Source organism: Polyodon spathula, chromosome 3, assembly GCF_017654505.1.
Source record: "Polyodon spathula isolate WHYD16114869_AA chromosome 3, ASM1765450v1, whole genome shotgun sequence".
NCBI lineage: Eukaryota > Metazoa > Chordata > Actinopteri > Acipenseriformes > Polyodontidae > Polyodon > Polyodon spathula.
Window position 1 is genome coordinate 70,587,681 of NC_054536.1, and position 15,515 is coordinate 70,603,195.

The following is a 15,515-nucleotide window of genomic DNA, read 5'->3' on the forward strand; positions in this document are numbered from 1 at the left end:
GTATTATTGTTATTTTGTTTGAAGAACTGTAGGCTATATGTTTCTAATTGTGGTTGATATGAAAATCTGAAGAGCTGTGGTTACTGCTGTGACTAAAGGCCATGCAAGAGGATATATAAAAATAATATACTGAGAAAATACAAGACAAAATGCACTCTCTCAGTGAGCTTTTCCTGTTTACAAGCATAGAAGAAATGAGTAAATATGAATTATTAGATTGTTGCTAAGGCAATGCTGATGCTCATGTAAAAATTCTTGTAAAGTACAAAAGACGGCTTCATCTTCTCTGTTGGTTTGTCGTGTAACACAGGTTTCGAGTTTGAATAGTAAATACCAAGCAGTCATACAAATACTGCCAGCTAGAGCTTGAAACCTAAGTTTCATTTTGAAAGAATGTCAGCTCTGGTTACGACACTGTACTAAAGTCATCTTTTTAATACAGTATTTATCTACCGCTGTACCATAAAAAGGAAGTGTACTAATGGAAATCAATATGAATGTTCTGGCTCTTTGACAAATGTACTTCCAGGTAATCATAAGTGCAAATGCACAAGCATTTAGGAAAAACAAAACAAAAAAAACAAAAACAAAAAAATCTGATATCCAGTTAGACTCCTTGACTGTGTCTGCTTTTAAAGATAATTTTTTATTTTTATAAATCCATATTATTCCCTAATATGCCGAAACATCTGCTGTCTATTAAATGGTCAGTAATGACCAACACGTGTCTCCCATCCGGTCTGATACAACCAATACATTTAATATCAGCCAAGTGCCAATAAACTTTTAAAGAAATAATTTTTACAGGCATGTGTTATTTTCAGTATTATTATTATTTCCATGTCCTATGTATGTTTTTTTTCTATTTGTGAGCTACCAGGGAGATTACTAAATATCATTCATTAGTAGAAGTGTGGCAGCTTGACATAGACAGCGTCATACATCAAAGCAGGTTTCAAGGGAGGGGAGCAATCTAAGCAAACAGGACAGTCAGTTAAGTTTCTAATACAGTATTTTATTTATATGTACGCCACACCTTTCTGCACTGCTTAAACCAACCCTGACATTTTGTGGTGATGAGGTTATACTGTAAAAGTGACTGACTTGTGAAAACCCAGATTTATATGAGACAAATGCTTTCTGAGGTAAGAATCTGTTACATTTCAGACCACAAGTTGTGTTTGTGATATGTGAATTAATAATGCCCATCTTCTTGATATCTGTGCTAAGTGAAAGTGACAGATAAGGGACTACTGAAATATGTGACAGCCTCTTCACATCACTCTTCTTAGTGGCACTAAAATGTAGCGCAGTAAATTCACAATTTTCTATGTTTATCCAGCACATTTAAAGCAATTACAGCAAACTAAATAATTCCATACATTTTAGCAATGTTGCACTTACATTAGCTATACAAGTTTCACAATTCTAAAACAAACACATATTATAGCACACATTTATTTGTATTTTCAAGTATGATATCTGGTAATAGTTTGTGGTAAAGGAAATTCAATTTCCATGCCTTATTCACTGGTTTTCAGATTGTATTGGGGTTATTTAACGTCAGGCTTCTGGGTCAAATCTTGTTACTGAAAGCAACTCAGTCAATCAATAGGGGAAGCAGCTGATTGGCAGGAAAAATGTCAGTGAAGGGTTGGGAATCAAAGCCGCCGCCGCCAGTCCTGTCGAACCAAGTCGTAAAATATCTTTAATGGCAACCGTCGCAGATTGCTTTTTCAACTCTGCAAACACTTTAACTATGCATCATACTATTTTTCTCCTTGTTGCCAAGGTGACGCTAAGATTCTCAACTCAACTTCTGATGAAGTTTGTCTTTTTTTTTGTTCCCTCTATTCCGTGCCTAAAAAGCTGGTTTTGGTTGTAGACGAAGTGTTTTGGCCCTTACTGGGGCCTAGAAGAGGGGATCGCCAGTCCCCTGGTGTCTACCACCGGATGACCCCTGGGACCATCTTTGCTGGCACTGCGGCCAACCAGGCCACATCCAACTCAAGGCCCTTGCCACCACCCCGGCTACCTTCCAAACTAACCTCCAGCAGGAATCTACCAGGGACCAGTGTAAACGGTTGGCCCCAGCTTCAGTCCCTACAGCACCAGTCAGGGTGTCAGAGCCAGACACATGGGGAGTTCTGCTGGGGGGTCCACCGGCAACCATCGTTTGCTGACGTCACGTCCTGGCCCTCTCGTGGGGCGGACATTCGCTGGAGATTACTGCCACACTGTTATCTGCATTCAAGGGGTACCCTGCCATGCCCTCATCGATACAGGCAATTGCCTCACTTAGGCAATTGATGACACTGCAAAAACTCTACACATCTTACAAGGTGCAAACCATTGTAGAAGTGAGCATAACAGCACAGACCTTCAGAGACCTGTTATTGGCTTCAGGATGGCTGCTGTGGTACATTTCCTGATGCGGTGACACTTGGCTGTTATTGAGGAGAGGCAGGAGTACGTTTGGAGGAGAAGGGCAAGACGAAGAAAACCCCACATTCAATCCCAGGGTCACTTTGTTTGGGATGCTGGAGGATGTGGTGCTAAAGCGTTATCGTTTCATTCCACAGATCATCCTAGACCAGTGGTCCTCAAAGTGGTGCCCGCGGCAGCTGTTCTTAAATTTTGGGTCCTGAACACATTTCTGTCGGGTCGTAACTTGAGGAAAATAAAGCTTTAAAAACATTTTTCAGCAAAAGCGTCACAACAGTCTGTTGACAGTACTGCTCGCTTATGCTGTGCTTGTACATACTCTGAGATACGATCAACCAATTGAATATCTGCATTTTCTCTGCGGTAGCCCAATCATAAATTAGCTGGGTGGGACATAAACTGTGTTTCAGTTGCAGGTACTGACAATAAGTTTAACCAATAGGAGAGTCAAATATCTGCCAAGTTTTATGCAGCTGTCCTATTCTGGTAGGTATTCTGCATATAAATTGAAGGTGAGTGAGTAGCCAATGGAAAAGTGAAAGATCTGATAGCTGTCCAATCATTCGTGAGAAGAGGCGGGGTGTTAATATGCCGGGTAAGCACTGAATTTCGACGACTTATTGAGAAAAATAATACATTTCAGTATTTAGAATTTAATTCTCTCTATATATTTTAAAATTTCACCAGACAAGGGAAACACTATAGTAGATTTAGTTATATATATATATATAATATATATATATACATACACACCACACACACACACACATATATAAATATATATATACACACACACACACACATATATATATATATATATATATATATATATATATATACACCACACACACACACACACACACACACACACACACACAGTATATGTCGCAGGAAGGCAGTGTTTAAGTCAGCGTGCCCGCAAACAGCCAAGTAAGATCAATTCATGCCCGTGCCCAAATTACTTTGAGGACCACTGTCCTAGACCCAATAGCTAAATTGCGGGATGAGATAGACTCCAGCAACAATCTGTGGACCACCCCCTGCACATGTGAAAGTGCTGTGTTCTCTGCACTACTTAGTCTCTGGTTCCTTTCATGTTTGGAGGGGTAGCCCAGTTCACCTTTTCCAGAGTGCTAGGGAAATTTCTGAATGTCATGCTGAAAAGGGCCAGCCAATACATAGGACCAAGGATAATTGTATAACTGATGTTGGCTGAGGCTTTTCCAAACAACTCAATTTCATTTTTTTTGCTTTGTAGTTTCGTGCTCCAGAAATGTCATACAGCAATTACTGCTCTCTGACTGTTAACTCTTCAAGTGTGGCTGTTAAAGAGACTGATGTCCTCATTATCATAACTGTGAATCATCGTTTGTGCATTTTGAGTAATTTGCATTGCTCTTAAGCTTACATAGAGAGCAGTGCAAAATAATTGCCCGGCCGCAATGCAATTAGAATTTTGCATCTGTAATTATTTGCACTGCGCCTATACTTACAACACCCCCTAAATGTCTTGTAATCACAGAATGAGGTTACAGAGCTTTCTCTGGAAATGAACATCTGATCATGGAGAAATATGTATACATCAGATGTGTGAGGGTTTACAAGGTGTCATTTATCATCCAGGTGCAGACTGCATGGTCTTGCAGGACTCAAAGATTAACAAGTTTGGTCACAGCTAAAAAATGCATTCAATGTTTACCATCTGACAATCAGATTTGATAAACACCTCATAGTATTTTTTTTTTTTTATGTGCTTGCTCTGAAGCCCCATCTGTGGTTTCATAAAGATTCACTCATTCTCAACATTGTTAAAGATTTGAAGTAACTTTACCTGTTCTGTAAAGTATAATTTAAAAACAGCTTGAAATCCTGGAAAATGTATTTTATTAATATCATTTGTCTTTCAATTATGATTTTGAATGTAATTAATAACCAAATCATAACATATGCAATTGTGTTTTTATATGAATACAACTGAAGATCAATTACCAAGACAAATAAAAACAAAAAAACAGAAACAAAAAAAAAAAAAACAACCACCCACAACAATTCGATTGGAATCGCTTTAGGACAGTCTGTAGTTTTCCTGGCTTCCTTTTGCACCTAGAAACTTAGAAATGTTAAAGATTATACAGCTTTAACTAACATTTAAACTAATGTTTTACATCTATAGTATTGCAATCACTTTTACCAGTTATGTCCTAACGATTATTTATAATTATGTAAAACATCCATCAAAAACTAGTGAACCACTCTTCCCAAAGCCACTCACTGTTTTTTGATGGCTATCTAGTTGACATGGAGTCGAGATCAAACCAATTCTGTAATGAATGGAGTATTTGAAGAAATTTAGGGTGGGGTGGCTGTAATACAGATATTGTCCCTAATACTGGAAGCAGACTTAAGTGGAGAAAAAGTAGAACAACGGGATACACAGTTAACATTTCACAAGAGACCTTTCAATTCCTGTAACGTTTCTTTAAGCAGTCAGCTCCCTTACAAATTTGTCTTTCAAAGTTAACAGTAATCTACTGTACTGTACACATAGATATTATACATGGTTGGATGACCAAGAACATTCCTTATTTTATTTTTATTTATAACCAGGAAAGTCCCAGAGATTAAAATCTATTGCTTTCCTTGAAAATGTCTATGCACAAGTCTGATCATGAAATGTACCAATGATAGCTTGTGGCTAATGAAAGTTGGAGCACAGGCTTGTCAAACACCAGTTAAGCTTGGTACTGGTCAAACCGGTTTAAAACCATCTTGACTCAGGTTAGCTTGCACTTAAATTATTATTAATTATTATTATTATTATTATTTTATTATTATTATTATTAATAATAATAATAACAACTTTATATAGCGTCTTTCATAGCGGACCACCATCATAAACCGCTTTACAGAGGTAGGCTGTGAACTGTGTATTATATGCAGTCACTTAAAATAGGGCATTGATTTAACATCTCATCCGCAGGATGGAGTAGGAGCAGCTTAGTGACTTGCTCAGGGTCACACAGTGAGCCAGTCAGTGGCAGAGGTGGGACTTGAACCAGTGACCTTCTGGAACACACTGCCTCCAATTAAGTCAGGTCGGACAAAAGGGATGTTGGATCAATATCAGTTTAGACAAGGTTATAAAAACAGATAAAAAGACAACACAAGTCTAATTTGATTAGGAATCTGCTCACTTTTTGCTGTAAATTTTTGCTTTACACTGCAGTTTATTCAGTTCAGCACAATAAAAAAGCATTATACTGTACATGGCATATGTGATTTGTTGAGAGTACCATTTTATAACTTTAGACTTTATTCTTGAAATTTATTAATAGCGGCAATATGTAAAATGTCCCCCCCAGTTACTAGTTTCTTTTATTAAATTATTAAATTTAGTACTCAGTTAAAGGTGGCAATATTAACATCATAAAAAAAAACAAAAAAAAAAACAAATGGAACCAGATGAGACAAAAAAAATAAAAATAAAATGAATGTAGGCAAGAGTATGTTGCATACGTTTAATTTTAAAACTGATGGCAAAATAAAATATTTACAGCACATACTGTGTAAACACTTGGTTTCTGTACAAAGAAATATACATGCACAAATAATAAACGTAAAAATGACAAAATCAAATACACAAAAAAATATATATTTATATAATACGATGAGGTTTGTACGAAAACACATCCAGTCCAAATTCCCGTAGTAATTTGTCTCTGTACAGCTTTACAATTATGAATAAATACATGAGTACAATGACTGAATGGGACTGTATAGGTGAAACCACTGGCAAGAACATGGAAAATAGAGATTGTGTAACTTCCAAATACCTGGACAAAATACAGTTGTCTTTTCAGTTCTCAGATAAACAAACCTTGCATTTTGATTTTGATTTTGATTCTGTTTAGATTAAAAATCTTGCAATATAGTTTCAATCAAAAGGCAGTTTTAATATTCAGCCAAATTTCAGTTTGCAAACATTACACCTGCAACATCAGGGTTTCTATCAGTGTATAAATTACATTTCAAAGCTGCATAAACTGCTGGAAACATCAAAGGATCCTCTTCTTCCAGGAATACCTCACCAATTGAACTATGAAATGCAACTTTTTCATAAGTTTGGGGTCGATTCACTCCAATGCTAAAAGATAACAATTAGAGAGTACACCATTCTATATACAATGTGGTGATAATTATATATGAAGAACTTCTATAGTATGAAATGACAGGCAAATTAAATGTTAAACCAGGTAAATATCCACCATTCCCCTTTTTTAAATAAATAAAGCTACAATCATAACTAATCTGTCCCACCTTACAGTTCTGCTTTAATATATATAATTTTTTAAAAGGGGGAAAAAAAAAACTTAAAAAAAAAGCACTAGTTTCTTGTAAAGCTTGGAGCACTTTGGTTTAACTAGTAATACAAATAAGATAGGTCAAATGTAAGTGCCATGTCGATCCACAGGATTTTCACCATCCTTGGAATTTTTACTAGTTTGAGCTACTAGGGATTTTGGGAAATAATACTGAACTAATGGAACAGTGAAAAGAAACACAAATAACTGTAGAACTTGCAGTATCAAGTAGGTGCTTTTCTATATATTTATTACAAGTACAACAGAGGTCTTCATAAATAGAGTTGCATAAAATGTTAAAGCCACAACACTGCATGTGATACGAAGTGAAACCTAATATACAACAAGTGAATTTACAGCATAGCATCTTCACACTCTTCTTCAATCTGACTGGCAGTATATGTCATGCCACAGAAAAGCCCCTGCCTTTCTATTTATCTCTCAGTTTGCTATCTCCAACTCACAGCAGAACCTCTGTGGCAAGCCACCATTTCAAAAATGAAAAAAAAAGCCAGACAAAACAGTCTATATACAAAAGTAAGGCTTATATATTTTTAATCAGAGTAACACAATTTTGTTCTATTAAAAGCAAAACTTTTGAGGTTCACCCCGCAGCAGTTCAAACCAATATGGCTGCTTGTGGTATGATTTGCATGGTTTAGTAGAATAAATACAAAGCGAGGCAAATCAAAAAGCTGTGATGACCGATTTAACTTAGAAATGTCTTAACGGAGGCCACTTTGGCTGAGCAGCCACTGCATGCTACCATCTAACTCAAGATTTTAGTCTTTTTTTCTACTAAAGTGGAGGTGGGAGTTCCCTTGTTTCTTTTTTATTTATTTTTTTAAATAAGTTCTTGAAAATGTTTGGATAAAGATTTGTTCTCCTCATTTGATTGCTTTTGTTTCATATACATTGTTTTAAAAAAGGGATTTTCTTGAAAACTCTTATTTATTCATTTTAAGCAACCTGAATTGAAATACTGTAAAATAACAAAGGCTTGCTCTGTCTGGCTCAGGCAGAGAAGTATTCACATAGCCCTCCATGCTAGCTTAGTTTGCATTGCTAATCCCAAGTTCTGCTTTTCTGCAGGTTTCCTTGGCATGCAGTTTCCACACGAAGATGTGGCCACAAAAGCGGCTCACTAGCTGTCAGTCTTTATCTTTTTATCTTTCTAACCAGTCCGCAGCAGATACTGGCTGAATACCGCAGCGGTCTTCAGAATTCAGACTGGCAGGTGAAAGAGAATGAGAGAATTTTTTATTTATTTATTTTTTTACTCCAGGTCAAACCCTAGGCATGAGTCTGCTTTGTAAGAAGTTCTTAATGCTGCCAATGGGTCGAACATCGTTCTGGTGTTTGCGCCGGTCGATGAAGGAAATCAGTCTGGATGTCTCTATGCATGCAGGGCTGCGGTGGCCCCCCGGCTGCAGCCATGGCTCTTGCAAGCAGACTGCAGCCGTGGGCCGCTTGGCAGGGTCGCCTTGCAGCAAGCAGCACACAAAATCTTTGGCGGCCTGGCTGACTCCTTGAAAGTAGTCGTCTGGGAAGCTGAAGTCCAAACAGCAAATGTTCAGGCAGGTCTCCTCCACGCTTTCATCCAGGAAAGGGGAGGCTCCACTGAGAACCACGTAAGTCAGCACTCCGATGCTCCAGGTGTCGGATGACAAGGAGACGGGGTTGCCCAGAATCAGCTCTGGAGCTGCAAACTCCGGACTCCCCAGCAATGGGTGGATGTAGTATGTGCTGTTCAACTGGACCGCATCCCCAAAATCGGTCAGTTTAACAGTTGGCTGAGCTGTAGTGTGGTTTACCAATATGTTTTCAGGCTTGGAGAGGGAAACACAAGCAGAATAATTACTGATATGCTTATTATTGTGTACAAATTACCCCTGACTCCATACTCAACAACTATAGCCAGAATCCAATGCTATCTTAATCAAAAGGGGCTATCAGTTCCTTTCCCTCATCAATGACAGGATAATCAAGTTTTTGTTGTAGCAATTTAAAAGGTGTGAAAGGATAAAATCATTCAGATGCAAAAGAGAATAGGTAGTAAACAAATGCCTCACCTTCAAGTCCAAATGAGCTATTCGACAGTTATGAAGGTACTGCAAAGCTTTGAATATATCCCTAAGATACATCGTCACCTTCTCCTCTGTAAGGTTACCCCAGCTTACAATATAGTCTAGAAGACGGCCTTGGTCTGCCCTGTTAATCAATAAAACACAGAAATAACATACATGAATCGCTAGATTTCAAATGTCATCTTGTTTTAGGAAAAATAATACTTTACTACTGATATATTTTGATAAAGGACTATGATCTCTGACTGATAAAGGTACATATATTCCAACTGAGGCACATAAAATATACAGTGCATATTGTATAAAACAATTTATTTCAAATAATTATATATTTATAAAATATAGCATAACAAAAGATGTAATATAAAGGTTTGTAGAATTTGCAGAGCTTTGACATTTATGCTTTTGAGATTTTTTTAAATTTTTTTTGGCATTAACCGAAAACATACATACATACATCTCTAATACTAATACATAGCTGGCTGATGTCTCGAAGATGTCCAGAAGACCAATGATCTGTGGGTGTTGGAGGTGCTGCATGATGCTGAGCTCGTGGGTCACTTGGTCCCGTTTCATCAGCTTCTTGTTCACATGCTTTGCAGCTACAGCTCGCTTGGTCCCTTTCTGGTCACACTTCTTCACCACAGAGAACCTGCCCCTGCAAGGAATTAAGAATTGTGAGAAGGCCTTTACTATCACAAAGGAAATCAATGACATATCCTTGAAATAACATTGCATGTTGTTTCCTGTTTTTTTGTCAGTAAAGGTTGCTTGCATAAGTCACAAGAGTAAACCGGGTCGACAACATTATTTTTGTGGTTACAGTACTTGCAGCTGATTTTTATGAAACATCTTTGTGGCATTTAGGTGTGGCTGCATTGCATTTCTTGCATAGTTCACAATTAACTTAAACGCTTACCTGCCCAACTCTGCTGTCTCGCTGTAAATCGAATCAAAGCCATCCTTCCAGAGGACTCTGATTCCATCACTGGCAGGACCTGAGAAATAAAACATAGCCTTCCATTTAGTTCAAGAAAACTAGGGGAAAAACAACAATAAATGAAATTATAGTTAACTATCCAACAACTATACTGGGAAGTTTATAGCCTACATCAGTTTTTCCCAAACTTTTTGATAGGAGACCCAAATAAACACAGGAACAGTGAACCTACGACTCAAAATTATTCATTATTCGGTATTTTAACTGAAGTACATAACCAATAAAAAAGCGACGTTTAATTTATTTGTAAGTACACTACACTATATAAGCATTCAGGCTTTGATAGTTTTACAGGTTGCTAAAATGTTTGCTTTAAATCAAATTAATGAGCCAGCCCAGGTTATTGAGTTAAGGGTATCCTTCATGCGTACAATGGCACTGCAGCCAATCACAGACATGCATTTACAGTAGAGCTCCCAGGGGATTGGTGCACTAAGTGAGTGCATTGACAGAATGGGTGGTGGGATGGGAATGCATGCCTGTGATTGGTGGAGCGTGCACGACACCGTGATACGTAAACCTGGGAGAGGGAGGGACTGGGTGAAGCGTGTGAGTTTTGAAGCTGTGAGAGAGAACCTGTAGTTTTTTTAAATTACCAAGTCAGACATGTCACCTTATACTTTATTTTTTTGGTTCATATTTAAAGCAAAACAGCAATACATTGATTACATAATTACTGCTAATAATTTATTTTGAATATAAGCATAAGAAGTTGTATAGTGAAACACAATCTTAACAGTGTGCACTGAAAGTCATATTTGTTGATCATTTGGCGACCCATCAGAAACCTTGCCTCGAACCATATTTGGGTCGCAACCCCCACTTTGGAAAACGCTGCCCTAAATAGTTCTTAAGCAGGAATTCAAATTCATCATTCAAAATGTCCACTAGGAAGAGCTGCCATTTTAACTGGTTCCACACAAATAATAAATTATGTTGGAACCATGTCATCCATAACCTATCACATTGTGAGCACTGTCCTCCTGGTGACACAATGCTTTAACAAAGTTTATTTAATTGGACTAGTGTATTACTTAAACATATTAACTTCAGAGGTCATTAAAACATGGATACTTAACACTAAACCCTGACTTTGCTACCAACCATGTTGGCGCGGCCTCCATGCTGAATAATTAAGCTATTAGGACATTGCAATGTCTATAAGCTCTAATTTTAACAACAAAAAAAAACTAACCCAACACTCGGAGGCTAGCCGCGGATGAGACTGAACCCACATCGTTGGTGGCCACGCAGGTGTACGTGCCATCATCTTCTGTGGATACACCCACTATTCTGAGGGTAGCCTCTCCAGATTCACTGCAAGACAGGGGACAATGTACAGACAAGCATATGTCAATAATTAAGTAAAAACTGTTTGATCCACATGACAAGGTACTCCCCACTGGCTGCACAATTAAAGGGGTTATCGTTCCACAAATCACACACACCATGCTCTTCCGTTTGCTATGCAGGTCTTGCACACGCTGTTTTGAAAGTATTCTTTTTATTTTTTAAATCTGGTACCATCCAGTTAGAGAAAGTTCTAGATTAAATGTACTACTTTCAGATACTCTGCTATACTTTCAATACAAAGTACTGGGGGAGTGTAATTCTCTCCTCAAATGCTTTCCTATCCTTACCAACCAGTTAGTGCTGCTAAAAACTGATGTTTTGCAGTAAGCGATACGATTTGACTGAAGACATCACCTAGGGAGTACAAGTTTAAGAAGCTACCTTACAGGAAGGCATGTCACTGTAAACTGAGCTACAATGTTACATTACATTTTTTTCTTTAATGAATACACATTTGCTATGACATGTGCTTCTTTCTAAATTGCTTATAAGAAACCTCTTTAAAAACAAAATGTCACACATTTGCCTGGCAGAAGCACATAAAGAAACAGAAATGGTTATACCTGCATGCAATGCTGTAGTGTCCATCATTGCTTAGAGTGTTTTGGTCTGGTCCTTTCCAGGTGATGGTAGTTTTGGGTCGACCACAGACTTTACATCTGAGGGTGACGCACTCACCGCTGTCACAGGTTACGTCACTCAGGGGGGAAAGGAACTCTGGGGGAACTGGAACAGTAATTAGACGAGCATTACACAATATCAAAAGGAGTAAGCAATGGCAAAAAACAGCACTGCCAAATGTCTAGGGAAGTGCAGGGAAATGATATTAAGATTAGACAATGCCGTAGTTAGACCCCCTGCAGAACATTGAATTCACTTAAAGTAGAGAGAAGGGAAACCAGGTTAATCCCAGGAATTAATGGCATAAACTAAGATGTAAATTAACTCAGGTCACTAGTTCAAACAGCGCAGAAAACAGGATGAAAAGGCACACATGGAATAACCTTGACAGTTAAATTAAACTTGAGTTACCCTATTCAATTATGTTTTTGATGAGTTCCAAAAAAAAAAAATATATATATATATATATATATATATATATATATATATATATATATATATATATATAGAGAGAGAGAGAGAGAGAGAGAGAGAGAGAGAGAGAGAGAGAGAGAGAGAGAGAGAGAGAGAAAGAGAGAGAGAATATTTAGATTAAAAAAAAACAGAAACAACTCACCATCATAAATGTAGTTGGGATTAAGAAGCTGAAAATGGGGGGAAAAAAAAAGAACATTGTATCATACCTGTTGAAAGTGATATCTTACTACCTAACAGATTTAAAAGGCTTTGAGTTTAACACTGCAGGATATATATTCTTAATTCATATCAAGTCGCACAGCCTCAAAACCAAAGGCAGTGCATGTATTTTTCACACAGTCAGCCAGCAACAACACAGCAAAGTGTCCTTGCTGTATGTATTTGCAGTGTATTCTTGTACCGCATACCTTTACAGAAACCTTATTGGGCAATCCTTCTCTGGACTTCCGGTAGCCGTTTTCTAGCTTGCTATCCTTGTCTTTCTTTTCCGACTTCTTCCTTAGGCGGAGTGCTGTGTGCCACGATGACGACTTCCTGGTAAAGCAAAAATGTGTTAAACAATGAATTTAATATTCTTTACTTTTTATTCCCTTCCAAAGATGTCTAATTCCTCAACAGGTACAGGACTGATTTAATAAAATGGTTCGTATTAGTAGTACTGCCCATTAAGTTAGAATGAAAATGAATCGAGCAATCAATCACGTGGGAGTAGAGACATGTACTGTATGTAGATAAGCAGATTTCAAATGTCTTCTTCATTTAGGAAATATCATACTTTACTAATTACATATTTTGTGCCATTTGAAACAACATGATAAAAGGTGCACACATCTTCATTCTAACTGGAGCACTGAAAATATACAGACATACAGGAAAGGTTGTGTCCCTTGTTTAACATATAACCAGAAATCTCAGACTGCCGAATTTAACTAAATGGAGATCACAGAAGTAACCGATAGAAAATGATGCCAGTATTTTCACTTTTTCATCACAGCAGACTTGCCTAACAGTATCTAAGATTAGTGCTGATCAGGGTCTGCGAGTGAATCAACCATTAGTGGCAAATTAAACTGCCCTGATTAGCACTGAACAGACTACCTTAACCAAGTGCTTAGGAAAGGCCCTTACTTGACGGTTCCTTCGGGGTAGTCGGGTATGACTGCTGAAGTGTGCCCCAGCACATAGCCGGGGATCCAGCCCTCGGCAGCGGGGCACATTTCATTGGCGGCGCGGAACACCAGAAACATGTTTTGTTGATTGCTGGCCAGAATCTGAACCACCTCTCCCTGGTAGACATTAATCTCATCCTCCTTCACCGCCATGTAGTCGTGTGTCACTAGCATGGTGGAGATGTTACTGCTGCTGCTGCTTTCACTCTGTACCAGGAAGGAATGAAACAATACAGGAGACATTTAGCATTGGGTGGCTTTAAGGAGCCATCAGCATTCATGTCAGGTAACACAGTCTCCACTTGGACTGTAAACAAGATATTTACAAAGCTAATGAAGAATTAGCTGAAGGAGTGCCATGGAACAAACACCCCATTCCAAATTGCATGCTTCACATAAGCCAGGCTGTGACAGAAGCCAAGGGGTAGAGGTTTTGTTAAGGCCAGCAACGAAACCAGTACGCAAGAAGCCTTTTTTGGGGGGAAATGTTCTTTTACTTCCGAACTTGTCATAATTAAATACAGGCATATTATCTTTCAACCATTAATAAGTGTTATTTTGCAATATCTCAGTTAATTAAAATATTAATCTTTAATAAAACACTACATTTTAAATATCCTGAGTTGGAGAATTTAGTGAGGTGCAATCTACCATTATTTACAGTAACGCAACAGAAGATTTAGATTGTGATGCAAGTTAATAACACAATATGTTAAGCCACATAATTACACCAAAAATTGAATGGGGTCCCTTAGGCATTATAATAAAGACCAAAAACGTGGGTCTTAAAGATACTTCAAAACAGAACAAAAAACAGACACTGATATATTACAGAACATACAAGCTTTCATAAGAAACAAACATTTCAGAATCTCTCTCTATTGGCACTGGCATGCATTTGAAACCGGAGCTCATGCAGACATCTTGGTTTGAAGGAAGAAAAACTGCAGAATTAAAAATATTTAAAAAAAAAAAAAAAAAAAAAAAATTATATATATATATATATATATATATATATATATATATATATATATATATATATATATAGACACACACACACACACACACACACACACACACACACACACACACACAGTGCTTTGCAAAAGTATTCAGACCCCTGACCAATTCTCTCATATTAATGAATTACAAATGGTACAAATGTTTCGAAATATTTAAAAAAAATAAAAAACTGAAATATCTTGCTTGCATTAAGTATTCAACCCCTGTGCTGTGGAAGCTCCCAGTTTGCATCAATGAAAGGAATTGCCCTAACGAGGACACAATTACCTTACCATTGGCCTCCACCTGTGAACCATTAAAGTTCCTGTCACATTTTCTGGATAAAAACCCCACTGTTGAAGGATCATTGGTAAGGCTGTGAATCTGAAGGAAAATGAAGACCAAAGAGCATTCTACAGAAGTTAGAGATAAAGTAATACAAATGCATAGATTAGGGAAAGGGTACAAAATAATATCCAAGTGTTTGGATATCCCAGTGAGCACAGTTGGATCAATAATCAGGAAGTGGAAGCTGCATAACACCACCCAGGCACTGCCAAGAAAAGGCCGTCCCTCAAAACTCATTGCTCAAACAAGAAGGAGACTTGTGAGAGAAGCCACAGAGGGGTCAACAATCACTTTGAAGGATCTACAGAGTTCAGTGGCTGGGAGTGGAGTAATGGTGCACCAGTGAACCATATCAAGAGCTCTGCATAACACTGGCCTGTATGGGAGGGTGGCAAGAAAGAAGCCGTTACTCAAAAAGTACCATCTGAAAGCACGTCTGGAGTTTGCCAGAAAGCATGAGAGTGACCCAGCTGCGATGTGGGAAAAGGTTTTGTGGTCAGATGAGACCAGGATAGAGCTTTTTGGCCAAAACTCAAAGCGCTATGTGTGGCGCAAACCTAACACTGCCCATGCCTCAAGACATACCATCCCTACAGTGAAGTATGGTGGTGGCAACATCATGCTGTGGGGATGCTCATCAGCAGGGACTGGG

At 38.0% G+C, this 15,515-nt stretch overlaps 1 protein-coding gene across 10 annotated transcripts in view; it reads right to left on the bottom strand.

The window, feature by feature from the left end:
- Positions 1–5,949: 5,949 nt before the first annotated feature.
- The window catches only part of LOC121313368 (triple functional domain protein), a 194,089-nt gene continuing 184,523 nt past the window's right edge, over positions 5,950–15,515 (bottom strand). For 8 of the 10 annotated variants that reach the window (XM_041245804.1, XM_041245802.1, XM_041245800.1 and 5 more), the window contains 9 exons: positions 13,473–13,720; positions 12,752–12,878; positions 12,484–12,511; positions 11,810–11,972; positions 11,089–11,210; positions 9,813–9,891; positions 9,351–9,551; positions 8,879–9,017; positions 5,950–8,635 (listed from right to left, as the gene is read on the bottom strand). In XM_041245804.1, the coding sequence (XP_041101738.1) occupies positions 8,093–8,635; positions 8,879–9,017; positions 9,351–9,551; positions 9,813–9,891; positions 11,089–11,210; positions 11,810–11,972; positions 12,484–12,511; positions 12,752–12,878; positions 13,473–13,720 (1,650 nt within the window). In that variant the 3' untranslated portion in view covers positions 5,950–8,092. Of the gene's footprint in view, positions 8,636–8,878; positions 9,018–9,350; positions 9,552–9,812; positions 9,892–11,088; positions 11,211–11,809; positions 11,973–12,483; positions 12,512–12,751; positions 12,879–13,472; positions 13,721–15,515 lie in introns of those variants that run through there. The other 2 variants (XM_041245808.1, XR_005949979.1) reach the window with 2 other exon arrangements.